The sequence below is a fragment of the Antechinus flavipes genome, chromosome 4 (assembly GCF_016432865.1).
Source record: "Antechinus flavipes isolate AdamAnt ecotype Samford, QLD, Australia chromosome 4, AdamAnt_v2, whole genome shotgun sequence".
NCBI lineage: Eukaryota > Metazoa > Chordata > Mammalia > Dasyuromorphia > Dasyuridae > Antechinus > Antechinus flavipes.
Window position 1 is genome coordinate 463,274,332 of NC_067401.1, and position 17,768 is coordinate 463,292,099.

General features: G+C 38.0%; 1 protein-coding gene across 1 annotated transcript in view; it reads right to left on the reverse strand.

Moving 5' to 3' along the window:
- Window positions 1-17,768, reverse strand: part of EFCAB7 (EF-hand calcium binding domain 7) — a 49,875-nt gene that overhangs the window by 15,301 nt on the left and 16,806 nt on the right. Inside the window, exons 3-7 of the mRNA XM_051999521.1 lie at window positions 17,433-17,644; window positions 16,653-16,739; window positions 15,890-16,085; window positions 15,166-15,290; window positions 1,295-1,436 (exon numbers count right to left, since the gene is read on the reverse strand). Coding sequence (XP_051855481.1) covers window positions 1,295-1,436; window positions 15,166-15,290; window positions 15,890-16,085; window positions 16,653-16,739; window positions 17,433-17,644 — 762 coding nt within the window. The remainder of the gene's footprint in view (window positions 1-1,294; window positions 1,437-15,165; window positions 15,291-15,889; window positions 16,086-16,652; window positions 16,740-17,432; window positions 17,645-17,768) is intronic.

A 17,768-nucleotide genomic window follows, 5' to 3' on the forward strand; every position in this document is an offset into this window, starting at 1 on the left:
CACCACTTAGCACACTGTCTGGCACACAGCAGGTACTTGTTTAATGAGTTACTAAACATAAATGCTAGTTACTCATATTATCTATTATTTTCTATTTAATAAATAAATTTAATATAAAAAAATAAATTCTGTTTAATAAATGTAATAAAATAAAAATTTTAAATAAATAAACTAGAAATAGAGAAAAATCTCTTTTGGAAACTATCTCTCTAGGGTAGGGAGAGAGAAAGGTAACAGCCTGAAATTTCTGCTGAAGGACCAAAACTGTGAGTTGCCACAGACCACTAAAATGTGCCATGCATGGCAAAAACATTAATGAACCATTAATGGACCATGGAAACGCCTCATAGTGACCATTTTAGGTCCAAGGTTGGGAAGAAATGGACACATGGTGAAGAAACAGGAAGAACAAGCCCAGGAGCCTTGTGGCCTTGGGCAGGCCAGGCGACTGCTCTGAATCCCCAGGCGGCTCTCAACACACGAGAAATGGCCAAAATTACAGGGAAGTTGCCATTTTCCAGTAATGAAGAGTTTTTACATGAAGAGTTCCCTACGTGAATAAAACAGTCCACTAAAAAGTGTGTTCATGTGTGTGTATGTATATATACACACCAGTGTTATATTGATACAATATATGTGTATGTATATAAATACACAGCAGTGTCATGTTGCTACAATATGTGTGTACATAATAGAGCAATTAGAAGACTCCTTACATAGAAATATTTACACCCCAAGCTGTTGAAAGGTTCCTCACAAGAAATGAATAAGCAATGCAAAGCACATGTAGCACATATTATTTAATAAAATCCTTTGCTTATATATAACAATGGAGCAAGACCATTTATGACTAATTAGTCTGACATAAGATTTTAGAATCCAAAATAATGGTAATTTCATTGCTTTGTGGTTCCTTGAACTTTGAAAAAATATATTACCCAATATTTATCATTCCAGAATCACTTAACTTGAGGGGAGAGTAGGATTTTCAATGCTTCCCATTTTTTCAAGTTTATTAAACACCCCCCCAAAAAATCATCAATTAATAAAAGGCATCAGGTTTTCCCTTCTTTTATAGATTCAAAATGAAAAAAAAATCCATATTTTAGTAAGATAACTAAAAAAATTATATTATTGGTACCAAGACTTTGGAACTCCAGATTCTCATACACTCTTACTACCATAGGAGTGGATTTCTTCCGGAAATAGGAACATGGAATATGCCTCAAACACTTGTAATGATGACATCTGTTCACCAATTTTCTAAAAGAAAAGATAGAAACTACAAACTTGCCTTCTTCTTGACTCAGATTCAGTGGTCTAATAGTAAGATAAACTGAGGACCGCTGGGATAAGTGGACTTTGTATTGATGACTAATAATTTCACCATTTTCTTCCAAGAAGAAACAGCCCTTTGACTGAGCACACTGCCATTCCTGAAAATGAGAAAAGAAGTTATGTTTGAGCCAGACTGTAGAGGACGGATAGAAATTAGCAGGAAGGAAGAATGCAGGGAATAACAGAGGGAACATCCTTAACAGAATCCTTGTCTGAGGGCACGTGGGATGTTTGGGGAAAAATTTTTAAAAAGTTAAGAAAGAAAGAGGTCTTGCTAGATCATAGACTTCCTTATTCTGGGGCTGAAGGCAGAATTGGCAGGATGGGGACCAGCCTGTGAGGAGCTGCCAAGGGCAGACTGAGGAGCATGGGGCTGGCTTTGTAGGCTCTTTCTGAGCAGGAAATGTCAAAATGAAAGTCCTGGAGAAGGAGACATCCCTGGAGAGGACAAGAGGAAGCTCACTGAGACTGGATGATAAAGGGGAAAAAAAGGACGGAGGGAGCGGGGCCTCAGATCATTACAAGCATCCAGCTGTGGCCACAGTAGGAACAGAAGGAAGGAATGGATATGGCCACTAAGAGAAAACCAGGGGAAGCTGATGGCTGTTACAGGTTAGAGGGAAAAGGAGAGGAAACAGTCACAATGACCTGGACTTCAAACCTGAGTGATCTGAAAATCACGTCCCGGATGGGAATTTTTGTGCCTGTTAATTCAGAACAAAGCTTTCTCCAGCATGGAGATGGGACCATGGACACGAGCAGAAACTAAACAGCTTGCTGCTTAAGAGAAATGGAGGTGAACACAAAGACAAAAGCCTTTGATTCACATCTGCAAGACGTGCATATTTCTGTCCAACTGGCAGATGGTCTCTAAGAGTAAGAGTAAGAAGAGGAAGAAGGCTTTGCTATTGGCTTTACTTTCATAAAGCGATTGTAATTGGCTGCTTTCTGTAAAAATGTTCTGTGGGGATATCTGAATACCCACAACGTAGAGTTTTTAATGATCTTCTAATATCTACTGAGACAGGTAGATAATGGATGTATTACAACACCCAGGAAAACCTAGTTAATTCAATATTGTTATTTACTTTGGTTCAGAAAAAGGAAGGGAAGAAATCATATAGTTGAGGATAAAATCACCTTCAAATTATCAAGGGCAAAGCTTTCCATTTTATGCTTAAAAATAAATTCTCAATAGAAAAAAATTTTTAAATGTGTAGCATCTCACTTTGCCTGAAAAGAACTGAATTTTAAAATGAGCAAAAGAAAGTTTAATGACAAGTAGTTCGTTTTCAGTGATCTATATCATTTCATAAAAGGAAGGAAAATTTATGTTTTAAATACTTAGAAATTAAAGAAAAGAAATAATTCAGAGGGCAACTTGAAGTTCCAAATAACAATGTTCTAGAACTACAAAGGCCATTTCATCCAACTATCTCATTTTAGAGAGTGCCAGAGAGGTCAAATAATTTGCATAGAAAGTGGGGGAGTGAATCTGGCCCCTCTAACTTGAAAGAGGCCTTTTCCTCTGTTGCTCAATCCCCACACCATATTGCTCACTAAACAAGATAGGACTAGAAAGTAATGAGTACCTTTTCTCATAAGCCAGAGAAGGAAATCAGTCTCATTACTTCATAGCCAGATCTTGCAAAGAAGGAAGTCCTTAGTTTTCAAAATTCTCCAAAAAACTCAAAACACTTTCAGATATATAATTTTAGCAATTTTGCAACATTCCTATAAGGTATGGAGAGAGAGATAATATTAATTACTTTAATTCAAAAAACTAACATAAACACCAATTGAATGGGTTCAAAGTTTTATAAGGAGGTGAGAAAGGAATTAAGACTAGATTCCAACACTCCTAAAAAAGTACTATTTCCATTCAATCATAAGAAAGTATAGTTATGGAACAACAACAACAACAACAACAACAAATCCAACCAGATTTCCTAAGACCAGGAAACAAAAGACTTAAGCACAGAGTTCAAGTTCAAATATTAATGGCAAAGAAGAGTACACTACAATTTCAGATGGCTTCCCTCCTAGATTGAAATTTGAATGGACTAACAGAAGATGCTGACATAACTCAAACACAACTGGCCTTAATAGAATCCACTTGTCCTTGGATGAGGACGACTGATAAAGCAGAGAAAGAAAGGCAAAATCATCTCTCTATTTAGACATATTCTATCAGATCTTGTATCCAAGTAGAACATGTTTCCAAATGGACAGGTAATTGTATCTTTCTTTGTCTGCTTTATCCATCACTATCAACCAAAGACAAATATTGTAAAATACAATTTACAGTTTATTGCAATTAGTTTTTAGGTGATAACTATATTGGTCTGCAAGTTCTTCCATAAAGGTTCAGTTCTTTATGAAATTGAAGACCACTTGAAACGTGCATGGTTTTCTATTAAATATTAATCATATTACTTTTAAGAGCAGATATGAATATGCAAATATATTTGTGAATAAGAGAGCCACAGTTAAGTAGAGGACAAAGAATTATCCTTGACTTGGGTCAAGGGTCACTTTAGACACTTGGTTGAGAGGCCCTAGACAAGACACTTAACCTTGTTCCATCAACAGAAGGAAGCTCCTCATCCAGGGAGTTCCATCTCCTAATGTCATTCCGGGTGAAGGAGGTCTCCCTTTCCCTAGTATTGGTGGTCACTGATCATTAATCCTACTTGTGCCCCATATGGCACTTCGCTTCCATCATGTCAGTCTGTTCTCTTCTGCATTACAGACAGATAGAACTGTGTATCTCTGTAGGGGCTGTATTCTCCCTGCCAAATAGGAAGTTTCATTAAAGCAGGCACCTAACAGGGCCTGGCAGAGATGGGCACATAGTGGGACTTTAACAACACAGGCAGGCACATCCATTTCACAATGTGAAAACTGGGGATCAATGTGGAGAACGCCCCCGCTGCTCAACCCAGGTCTCCTAGCCCTCAGTCCCACATGCTCTTTGCTACCCCACGATAGTGAACTGTGGGCAGCAGCGGGAGGGCCGGACCAGGAGCCCGAGGTCCCTGGAATCCGAGGTTCCAGGTCAGAGGCTGGCCTGGGCTCTGGGTAGGGCTGGACAGCCTCTCCTTGTCTGGGGGCAGCCTGACATGTGACTCCCCAGCTGGCACATCCCAAGCCCTCCAACCTGCTTGTTCCTATTGAGGTTCCCCATCACTCCAGTCCTACCCCACACATCCCCTCGGCTGCTGGATTTCGTCATGGCTACTCCCACCTACACAGTCTTGTCTCTCATCCATTAAGACCTCAGCGCTTCTGCCCAGATACTGCAGTGGTCTCCGAGCTGGTCTCCTGCAGCCTCCCTCCATCCAGCACTTCCATATAGCTCCATGTTGCCTCTGAGAGCAAACCTAAGCTCTCCTGTTTAATCCCTCAAAACCCCATTTCTGAGCCCTTGAGTCCATCATGGCCCTTCCTGCTCCTCTCCAGAGCAGCTGCGCCTGGACTATGGTGTAGACTGTGGCCCACGGTCCTTCCTTGCCTCTTCTTAGAATCCTCTCATGGAAGATGAGCCACTGGGGGAAAAAATCTCTTTGGTGCTGCCAGGTACAACCTAATTCTTTTTAAAAATGTATTTTTGCACGAACATTTTACGGAGTGTTGTTTCCCTTGCTAGAAGGTAATCTCTGGAAGAGAAGGGACTGTCTTGTTCCCCTAGAACTAGAATGTGGGCAGCACACGGCAAGCATAGAATACATGCTCAATGCTTCAATCATTCAAACAATAAGCCGGGGCAGAGAGCACTCGGACAATCCGAGTGTGAATCCTCTCTAGGACCCCAACTGTGTGATCTTTCCTTTTTTGGACTGCTGGGAGTATAAAGGGCCTTGCAAGCTTACAGTGTGGTATAAATGTTGGTTATCATCATCATTAGCCCCTACTATGGGGCAGGTGCTGTGAAATTGCTGGGGAAATGACCAAGAATACAACAATCTTATTCCCAAGAGACTGATACCATAAGCAAATGACAATACAGAATAAATAAAGATCATTTGATCTGTCTCTGTTTGGCAGGAAGGGCAGTGGGGCTGGATTCTGTGTCTATAACAAGGGAGGAAATCTCTGAAGTGGCAGTGAGGAGATGAAGGATTCAGGCTGAGGTGATGGCCAGTATCAAGGTGGGAGGAGGGTGATGGAACACCATGGATGAGGAAACAGAGCAAAGCCAGGCAGAGCCAGGTTATCAAAGGAACCTAAAAGCTGCATAGAATGGCCTCAGTTTTCTTCTAGAGACTGGGAGCCCCAGAGGTTAACCGAGTTGAGAAGGGAGAGTCAGATTTGCACTTAAGGATGGTCCCTTTGGAAGCCATGAGGAGAAAGTTAGAGAAAAGACAGTTATTGTAATACTGTAATAATCTATCAGGGAGATGGGCAGGGTCTGCACTAAGGAGGCGGGGAGTATGAGTGGAGATGGGCTGTGGAGGTGAAAATGGCAAGATCTGGCAACTGGATGAGAGCCATGCAAGGCAGATGGTCAGCTAGGATAAGGTCAAGGTTAAGCACTTGATCCCTTCCACAAAAACAGACTAAAGTCTGAAAGAGTTGGCTCTATTGGGCCTGTATCCCAAAGAGATCAAAAAAAAGGGCAAAAATGTTTGTAGCAGCCCTTTCTGTGGTAGCAAGGAGAAATTGAGTGGCTGCCCATCAATCAGCGAGTGGCTAAATAAGTTATAAGAGATGAATGTAATGGAATATTAGTGTTCTATAAGAAATGATCAGGAGGATGATTTCAGAAAAGCCTGGGAAGACTTACATGAACTGATGCTGAGTGAATTGCATAGTACCAAGAGAACATTGTACACAGTAACAAGACTGGGGGATGATCAACTGTGATGGATATAGCGCTTTTCAAGAGTGAGATGTTCAAGGCACTTCCAATAGACTTATTATGGAAAGAGCCATTTCCACCCAAAAGAGAAAACTTTAAAGAGAGAACTATGGAGACTGAACATAGATTAAAGTATAGTATTTTCACTTTTGGTGCTGTTTATTTTCTTGTGGCTTTTTATTCCTTTTTGATCTGATTTTTCTTGTGAAGCATGATGATTATGAAAATATGTTTAAAAGAGCTGCACCCATTTAATCTATATCAAATTACTTGCTGTATTGGGGTGGAGGGAAAGGAGAGAGAGGGAGAAAAAACTGGAACACAAGGTTTTGTAAAGGTCAATGCTGGAAATGCCATCTTTGCATATATTTGCAAAAATAAAATACTACTAAAATAAATAAAGGAATGAGAAAGGATAAAGCCTTACTGATCACAATGAAACCTTGTGTCTTTATATTGTGAGTACTTTTTTGAGAAAAAAGATGACAAACAATGGGATATGGCAGATACCAAATAACACCAGAAAGAACGAAAACAGAATATTTTAACAGACTGGAAAAGACTTGTCATTGATATGGGAGGTATTCCTGAGATGGCCATCTATCTACAGACTCACTTTAAATTCATCAGAGCTAAGATCATATTTAATGGCGGTATAGAGGAGGAAAGAATAATAATGAGAAAAAGGTATGCAATACAATGGAGGGAACTTAAGCCTGAACTCTTTAAAAGTAACTAAAAATAAAAGATGAGATAGATAAAAGAAGTCACATCAACATGGACTGTGATAATTTCATCAGGCCATCTAACAGATAGCAATTCATTGCCACAACAAGGAGCCCCCAAACCGCCTTATTTCACAAGCATCTTAAAATGTCAATCAGAAAGAGAGAAAAAACACAGGGAATCCTACATTAAAATATATACAGAATGCCTATAAAATTTTCAAAGAAAAATGATAGACAATTATGAGCAGAAATACCCCATAAAACACAGAGAAGCAATGGAGATAAAAACCAGTTTAAAGAACACTCATGGGACAGCTAGATGGCACAGTGGAATGAGCACCAGGAGGATAGGAATTCAACTCCCGCCTCAGAAAGTTAACACTTACCAGAGTTGTGTGACCCTAGGCAAGTCCCTCAACCTGTGTCCCTGTAAAAGTTAAATTACTTTTAATTTACTATTACCTAGGATAGTTAAAATGAAATAATATTTGTAGCTATGGGTGTGGAAGACTACATGACATCAAGATATTTTCAGGAGGTGGTTAACTTTGCTGATTTTTTTGTTGTTGTTGTTGTTTTAATTTGTTTTTTGTTTTTTTAAATAATTTTTTATTGACAGAATCCATGCCAGGGTAATTTTTTACAGCATTATCCCTTGCACTCACTTCTGATTTTTCCCCCTCCCTCCCTCCACCCCTTCCCCCAGATGGCAAGCAGTCCTTTACATGTTGAATAGGTTACAGTCTGATTTTGTGTTTTTATTCTTTGCAAACAGGGATGACTTTTGAGGAGGGGAGGGCTACCCAGGAAATGCTGAGGAGGAAATGCTGGGGAAAAAATGCAGGTAAATCTGTGAAGTCTGTAAGCATGATTTAATGTGGTTAGAGAATGGCAGAAAAAGGCAGCAATTTCAGACTAGAAGGAAGAGAAGGGGCAGAGTAATATCAACCACATTTCAAAGAATTCAGAGGCAGCTCTGACTAGATAAGAGTATCCCAACAAAAAAGTTCAGCTCTCCCCATAGTACCATTTAGATGGTACCATTTAGATCAAATGCCATTTAGATTTTTTTTAAGTTGGAGCACTGGTCAAGCTTCAGTATCTTTGTAGCAAAATAAAACTAAGCAATACATTAAATGATCTAATAAAATTTAAAATAAGGCAAGTTAATTTTTGAGCCTCAAATTATATAATTTATATAATTATATACATTTTGCTGCATATTTCAATTGAAATGAGAATAACAGAGTCTAATTCTGGATCAGACAATGAGCCAGAATATTATAGCAAGTAAACTAGGATAAGATTGGGAAGAATTTTTTATCTCAAATGTTAACAGTAAGAAACTTTTATGTCAAGTAAGTTGTTTTTTAATCAATATAAAAGAAAAAATCAGGAGCTTGTTTTTCCTTAGAGAGGGCATAAGGTGGTGCTATATACTATCAAATCAGGGGAAGTGTGTAAACCTAAAAAAGAAGCATTATGCTATTATATATTAGATACAAATCTGTTATTGGCCATAATTTAGAAAGCAATTTGAAAAGAAGAAATTACAAAAACAATAAATTTCACCTTTTTAATTACCAATATATTTAAAGTTTTCAATGAAAAAAAATTTTTTTTAGCATTAGAGCAATAGTAATTAAAAAAAAAAGGTTATTCTTTTGGAAATCAAATTTACTACAATGATCAGAAAAGTAAGGTTCTGGAGCAAGAACTAAACATATTATTAATATGTACTCTGGATTTAAAAAAGGAATCTAACCATATGAACATCTGCAGAAGTTGTTTGTAGGTCCCTGGAACAATGCCATAGTATTTGTAAATTTAAAGAAAGAAAGAACATAAGAATAAGGAAAGAAAAGAGTTAAATATGTTTCTCCATAGAGCTATGAAGACATGGGTTGGGAGTCAGCAGGCCTAGGTTCCACAAGCAAGCTTTCTGTGTGCCCTGTAACTAGTCTTGTCTCATACAAGTGCCTCAGTTGAGTCATACATAAGTGGAAGGGCCAGCATAAGTATATTTAAGGCCCTTCCCAGCTGAAAGTTCTCTGATGCTATGACTTAAAATTGGGGAAATTAGCATGTTCCTATCCTGGTTGGCAAGCAAAAAGTTCCTACATCAAAATTATTTACAAAAAAATTCTGCCGGCTAATTATGGAGTATTCCAAGGGCTCTGGGTCTGAATCACGGCAGGTATTGTCAGGCACTCCTCATGCTTGCCCTTCCTAAATGACTATGTTTTTCAACATATTCACCATAGCAGGTCTCCCACAACATGCCTGGGAGCCCAAGAATACCATCTGGGAAGCAAATTTTATGTTCATCTTCTTAAGTTAGAAATAAAACCGCTAACTCTGCTCTAGAAATCACCCTGATCAGGGCCATCCTAATGGGATGGCTAAGGAGACAAACTCTGCTTAGTTTAACCCCAGTGGCTTTTTAGCTTTACCAAGCCTTTTCTCTGGGCCTAATATCAGTCATCTGATCCCTGTTCTGCCATTCAAGCCATTTTGTAACCCCTAAAAGGCCACTTTCTCTCAGTCCCAATTACTCTTTTCTTGCCTCAGCAATAGCTGTTTGGGTCCAACCAACCAATCAACCTTCATTTATTATACACCTACATTGGCTGGGCCTTGTTGTGGACTTTAAAACAGGGATAAAATCTGGATTCTTGTAGGGAACAGAAGAGAAACCATTTTGGTAAAGTTATTGTAAAACATGTTATTTAGATTCTTTATGATTTTCCATCCATTTCAGAATACTCTGATTATGATCATTTGTTGGGAGTTATGAAGGGGAGTCTCTATATGATGGCAGCGAGTGGGACCAGATACCCTCCAACTCAAGAACTGTTTGGTGTTATGAAACTCACTTCTCTTTATCTCAGTTTTGTTATTAGTAAAATGGACAAGATCTAATAATGCAATCTTTACAGCTGTCAAGAGAACTAACAAAGCATTTTAAAATTCATATAAACATAAAATAATACATTCTCTTTATTAAGTTACTTGGAAGATTTTTTTTAAATCCTTTCCTTTATAAATAAAAGTTTGGAGTTAATAAAATAAGGACAGTGAGAAGGAAATGAAGTGAAATGAGAAGTTAGGTCAGAAGTGCAAAATCAAACATGTCAGAATAAAATAAAGTTTATGTGTAAGCTACAGAGAATTGAATAACATTTAAATCAAATAACATTTTACCTAACACAGTTACAGGGCACCAAGGTAGTGAGATGGTTAGAATGCCAAACCCAGAGGTTAGTATGATTCATCTTCCTGAGTTCAAATCCTACCTCAAACACTTCCTAGATGTGTCATTTCCCCATTTGCTTCAATTTCCTCATCTCTAAAATGAGCTAAAGAAGGACATGGCAAGCCATCCCAGGTTATTTGCCAAGAAAACCCCAGATGGGGTCACAAAAGCTAGAGATGATTGAAAATGACTCAATGATAAATGGCTACTATTTCTTTGTACTCCATCTTTAGTTGACGTAGTTGAAAGATCCACTGGATTTGGGTCACAGGGATCAATGTTCTAGTTGCAGTTCTGCTATTTACCACTATGTGATTCTGGACAAACCAGAGAGCCTCTGGGAGCCTCAGTCTCTGCATCTGGATGCTCTAAGTCCCTGACCCAGTCTGTCTCCACCTTTGTCTCTACATCTCTAGTGCTTAGATGAGGCCTGGTACAGTGTAAGTACAGCAAAATTTTGCTGACTGATCGAGCTCTGGGTCAATTCGTGTCCTTCATGCCCTCCAGAAAGTTTAACGTGATTTATTTATTCCCCAAGGATTTATATACTCAAGTTCCTTCGCCTTTCTGAGCCCAATGATTAAAAAAAACAAGAGGATTGTATTGGGAATAGCCTTATGTGGACCCATAGTCTGAGACTAATGGGAGAGCCATCTTAAGAGAGAAGATGAAGCTATAAATAAAATGAGCCAGATGAGAAATAAAAGGGTAAAATGATGATAAAAAATGGATTTAGCTACATAGAAAACTCTCCACTTATTTCAGATTTTAAAGGGTTATGCTCAAAGACAGAGTAACTAATAGCAAATCCTCCCCAGAATCCCAACCTAGTACCAAGCTGTAAGGCAGTCAGGAAGGCTAAGGCCCAGCATGAACCCAGGCTGGTAAAAAGTGCTGAAAACAACAGAGGACTGGGGAAAGTTGGGGAGAGAGAGAAAGAAGAGCCAATGATGACAGAGAGAAAGTACGATAGAGACAAGAGAAACAGAAAGACAGAGGCAGGAAGACCTGCTCGCACATTTTTAAGAGAGGGAAGGATGCTGCCAAATACAGCTCAGCACTCGCCAGGTCGCCCACAAACACAGCCATATGGGCATGCTAACACTTTTTGGGAATCTCTTCTGGGAGACTGGCAGATCTCACATGTAGACACAGAAGCCTTTGGCAATCCAGCAGCCTTTGCTCCCTCTGCTGGGATGGAAGCATTTTGTCTCCCTGTTGTAACCACAGGGTGAGTAAGAGATCACTGTGCACTATGGTGAGACAGGCGATCAATGCCGGGCTCTCCGGAGAATCCCAAAGGCCAGTGGCCCAGAGGGCAAGAGAAACACAAATGATGGATGGAAGCGGGCTGCGGGAGCGCACCCTCATTGCCTACCGCACCTTGTCAGGCGTGCTCCTCGAAGAGCAGGAATCCCAGGATTACTGCATAGGTGCACAGACCAGTGACATGAAGGAGGTCACAGATCAGGCTTAAAGTGCCCTGCCTCTGCATCTTTTCTCCGGACAGCTTTTTTTTCCTTTGAGAAGACATGGCTTCTCCCCTTGTCCCTTAGTCACAGAATCATAGAACCTGAGAGTTGGAAAGGTCTCAAAGGGCACTAGACATAATCCTGCCCTACACAAAAGGAATCTGCACAATACCCGACAGAGCTCTTGAACCCTCCAAAGTCTTCTTGGAGAGCCTTCTAAGCTACTGGCTCAGGCCCTTCGCCAACCTGGTGGCCTGCCTCTGATGCCCACTCCACTTTATCCCTGTCCCTTTTAAGCCAGTGAGAAGACTGAAATCGACCCTCCGGTTTTTTCTTATTGACCCTATTTACACTTAATTGATTTTACCTGTAAATGCTTAAGTCATGGTTCTTTGTCTCTGAACTGAGTTCAGAGTTCAGCTGGTCTGTAATGGGTTAAATTTAAAACTCCATCTATTATAGCCTCAAGAAATTTTGCTAACCTTGAAATGTGTGTGAATAAAAGGAGCTGGGCCCAATATCTTTCCTCCACCAGCCTACCCTTCAAAGACATCTGGGTTGCTGTTCAAACCTTTGACCCATGATCTCACACCTGCATTTAGACAGTGGGCACTTCTTAGTCTCATGAGAAAACAGGGGTGAGGGGGAGAGTAGAGGGATCATTGCTAGTTCTGATTACCAAATTTACCAAACCAGTCACTTTGCCCATCCTATATCATCTATATTCCCCAACACCTGAATAAGCAGAACTGCCCTTTTCCCCAGAGGCTTTGCCATGGACACAGTCGTTGACAGGTAGCATGTCCTGCTATTAAATGCTACCTTGTGCGGCGAGCTACCTCGGGTCACCCTTTGTTAAAATTCCCCTGTGACCCCAAACTGGGCACAAAACTCCCGATGAGGGCTGATGGAGGCAGAGAGGAAGATTCAGAGGTTACACCTCTTAAAGCAGGTGCACCTGTTTGGGTGGGTTTGGATTTAGGGCTGTTTGCTATAGTAGCCTTGCTCTAACACTTTTGGTCCAGCCCCAGCAAGGAAGGGCCTTGATTCCAACAACCTGCATGACTGATAATGCATTTGACACCACTAAAGCTCCCCAGAGCTCTTGGAGACCAAGCTGCCAGCCGACCTGCATCTCTCCTCTAACTTACATTTGTGGGAATGATTTTTGAATCCCATTGCCAGCTCTCAGGTTTATTCCTTCTACATCTCATCTCCTAAGATTTACCCAAGGTTTTCATCTGCTAAGATTCTTTTAAGATCCTCATTCTTGCACCTAGAGCTCTCCCAGGAATTCTTTTCTACTTCCAAATGAGGCTAGAAAGGATAATTAGTATGTAACTGAAGAAGTCGAGATCTAAAACTGATCTTGAAAGGTGGAAAAATAAAAGAAAAGGAAATAGGAAAGAATTCCTCTCCTTGAGTTAAAGAAAAAACTACATAATGTAGGAGAGGAAAAGTACAAATACACCGTAGTTATGTGAAGAAGGCAATAGAAGTCCACTGCTAGGAGATGGGAATATCCAACAAAGCTCATGTACTTGGAGACTACAAGAAAAAAGGTATAAGGTCCATGGAAAAGGAGATAAGGGTTTTCTTGTCCTCTTCTCTGGTGACTCCATCTTTGGAATCCAGTTGTAGATTGGAACAAACTTAATGGTATTAGGAATGGTATTAGGATGGCAAAACCAAGTGGAGATAGTTAGCCTAGAGATTTGTCTTCAAATTTTTAAAAGGATTTCTTGTAGAAAAATTGGACTTTTGTTTAACTTCAGAATGAGAATTTTTGAGTAATGGATAAGTTCTTCTCAATGTAAGTAAGGTACTCTTAGCAATTATGAGTTATCTAATAGCGAGCTGCATTGTCCTGGCTTGTAGCACTTTCACTGCAGCTCTTTAACTGAAGGACTTATAATGACCTGCCAGAGAAGTTTTATAGGAAACCATACTTGAAAGGTTCTCAACTTGGATGTTATGATTCTATGTTAAAGTATCTCCTAGCTAAAAAATTAGTTAATTCTAAAAAGACTGAACTATATTAATTTTGGGGTGGAGGGTAAGGTCTTATCATTTCTATCTTTTTCATTCTTCTAAACAATCACATAACAAAGACTGTCATCATGACTTGTGTTCTTTTGGTATTTTCTCAGAAGTATTCAAACAAATCAATAAATATAGTAATTAGTTGAATGGATCTGGGTAGTTTCACCAGAGGACAACTTGCAATGTTGTAGAAGTTAGTATAATCTTGGTTTTTCCTGGTCTTAGGAGAAAGCCTTGGCCTAACTTCTGTATTCAGTATTACAACCTCAATTATGTTACTGGAAAACAGACCCAAATATTATCTGTTTACTGTAGTTCTGGAACAAAAGTGATTGCAAATAATGGTTATGAATATTAGGTTTAAATCCTTACTATTTACAATGTAAAATTCTCTTTTAAAGGCAATAAATTGACAATGGTGTGGACTAAATTATTTTGAAGACAACAATATGATATGGAGAGAAAATTCTTATTAGTATTTATAAAAGATATTCTGTACAGATTTTTTTTATTTCTATACTGTGAGTAATTTCACATTTGGTTATTTATTACACACAGGTCATCTTTGATAATATTAGGGCTTTTAAAAAAACATTTCATGTTTAGAAAACAGAAGAAGGCTCTAATGGTGGAAAATCATACTGTTGGCCACTAAATATTATGTTTGAACATGGTGAGCATGCACACTAAATTGCTTGGGGGGTATGGATTCCTAAACAGACTGAAAACAATTCCTTGGAGATGATGTTTTAAAATTTTCATATAGAACAAATGTCACTGTCTAGCAATTTAAAGATATAGGGGACTTCAGAGTTCAATAACAAATACAGAGTTGTTATTTGAAACAAAATGTAGCTCATGAGAACAATCAGTTCAGTTTTCTAACAGCAGTTATACTATGTGGTCATAACCATTTTTCCCCCTTTAACAGAGGTCTCAAGGTGCACATTTTTAATGTATCCTAGCAGTTTCCAGTTAATGTTTTATATTTCTGTGGCTATTATTTTCTGTTGAAAGAAAACTAGTAAAGGTTGAGTCAAGAAAGGGAAAACAAAGGAAAAAGATCAATATTAACACTCTACAAATATTGACTTAGCAAAGTGACTTTGTTGTCTTTTCCCCATAGGAACTGATATCGAATGAGTGATTTATTTAAAAGAAAAGACATAGATAAATTATTTGTTAAATAAAATTAATTATTTTAGGGCTAATGATGCATTAATTTAGATAATCAGGTAAAACAACTCAAAATAAATCACATTACCCTTAAAGTTCTCATTAAAATATCATTTACCATTTTTACTTTAAAACCAGAAAAGTTGTTTTAAATACAGACTGCAAATGTTGATGCCTCTACAAAAATGTCAAAGAATTCCTTTGTAGACCTTAATGAAACACTATAAATACTAAAAATTGTTAAGATAATATGAAAAATTATCCCCCAATTTCTGATTTAAAATACCATACCTTGAGTGAGTTTGGCTCAAGTAGCTTTGAATTTCGACAGCTGTTAGCCCCCATGCTGATATTAAAAGAAACAGATGTTTTATACTTTCGAGCTGGTAATGGTAGAGAAGAATTTCGGCCATCACCTGCAACATATTTTCATTAACTGTTAAATTCTGTTCTTTCACCACATTATTTAATGGTTATCAATATGAATCTTGTCTCTAACATCCAATAATATAAATGACCCATTTGAGCAATCAGTCCTTCTCTTTGGGTATTCCCTATGGGAAATAAGGCAAGAATGACGTAATTACTGTCTAGAGTGGAGTCACAGGATCATGGATTGGGCTGGGAAGGAGCAGAGAGGTCATAACGGCCATCTCCTTCACATTACAGATGCAAAAATTGAGGTGTACAAAGGCTAAGTGATTTCCTCAACAATTATATATCTGTCTACACAATCAGTCTCCCTGGATATTTTTATAATATTAGTATAAACCTTTGCTAGACTATCACTCTGTAGTCAGATATGCGGTTCCTAGAGAAAATACTGCAACCTTAATTAAGTTTCATCATAAAATTTACTTTTATAGAATTTGGATTATGGCTAAAAGAGTCTATAAATGGTAGCAATAACAAAGACTCTTGTTCAAGTTTAAAAGAGAATGACTGATTTTAAAAAACGTATTTGAAGTTGAGCCTTTTTCTTTAGCAGAAAATTATTAGCCACAAAAGTAAATACCTCTATTGAGCATGGTTTCCTGATCAATATTCCTTGGAATTCTCAGGGACGGTTTTGCTATTGGTGATATGGCACTCTCAGGAGATCCTTCCAGGTGACTTCCTAATTGCTGAAGCCTCATTTTACTATCAATTTCCAGTTTTTCTAGTGCAGTCTTGAGACACTGCTCATTGGTTGTCACATATAATTTACAAAACTATAGAAAATAAAAAAGTAATCCAGTGGGCAAAATGTTCAGTCATACATTTTAGGAAGGGGAGGGAGAAATGTGCATTAGTAGGTAAGGGATAGACTGATAGATGGAAGACATTTTCAATGGAACTGAGTTACTCATTTTATTTTCTTGGATCAGATTGACCACTCTCAAGTGACCAGGTGAAATGCAGCCATGATTCAATGAGGAGGTCGCATTGAGTGAAAATAAAATGTGGTGCACCCTGGGAGGTGATTTATTATTTTTTTATAAGACATGTGCAGACTTGGGTTCGTTCTAAATAATTTTTATGGTTTTATTTTCTTGAAAAGCTGCATTTCTGATAAGTTTTTGTAGGTTTTCAGAACTTGTTATTTTAAAAAATACAATTATTGTACCAGAGCATGATATGAAATAATCTGAAACTGAAGACATGTTCAATTTAAAATAAATTGGTTAATATTAATGAGTAAGATGTTGCAAACTTTCGAAAGGATACAATGCTATCACAATATTCCTTCCTCACCAATACTTTAAGGTCACATGTACAAGAGCTGATTTAACACACACCTTATTGTAGTCAAGCTTGCCATCCACATTTACATCAGCCAAATTGAGTATAGCACTCAATTCCTCTGGTGTCATTTTATCCCCTCTCTGTGAAAACAGATTAGATTTTTAAATGTCTACAATGTTATTTTTTAAGAGATAGTTTAACATATGTCAATTTTTAAATGAATAACATTTTTATAATTAGCCATGCAAAGAAGAGCAATGAAAAATTTTGGAAACTGATATTTGTCAAAGGTTGGAAGCCACTAACCCTCTGAGTAAAAGCGCTGTTTTTGTTACCACTTACTTTGCAACACTATCAAATTCTTGGCAATTGTGTTCAATTTCTATTTACAAATTACAACTGAATATTATAGTTTAAATAAAATACAATATTGCAACTTAGAGTAATGATACTTCCTAATGCTACAGCCAAGAACAAAATAACTTCTCCCAATTTATATATACAGTTTTTCCTTTGCACATAGATCGATCACTGACTTACAGAGAGCTACTCAGCAAAGACTTACTCAGAGGCACAAAGGAATGACCATATGGTCTCAAGTGACTCCTTTAGCTTTCATTTACAAAACACCTTTCATTCAGAAGGATCCAGAAGCACTCTATGACAATATCTAAGATTCTGTCAGTCATTTCTCTTACCACTCAAGTACAGTTAGTTCTGATATCAATGCAAATGATTGATAAAACTGGAGTTCCAAAAAAAATTTTATAGCAGAAATGGGCCTATTTCTCCTGAAATAGATTAGGGAAAAAAAGATTTCTCACAGGGCTTACCTTTGTAAGAATTTTATAAAGGTCAGTGTGTAAAATATAGCCATCATTATTTACATCTATTTTCTTAAATGCTTTTAACAGTTCTGATTTTGAAGTAGGCTTTTCTTTTTTTAAAATTGCACAAAAATCATCAAAATTCAGCTTAGCAGTTTGAGGAGTCCAGTACTTATCAATTGTCTTTTGGGAAGGATTTCTTCCTGCCTTCTGAAGTGCTGCCGAGTAAAAAAAAAATTTTTTCACATTTTATTAACTTTATACTATGACCTGAATTATATAATTCCCCCCTCCAAGTTATTTTTTTACAAAATTGTGCAAACACATATATACATATAATGT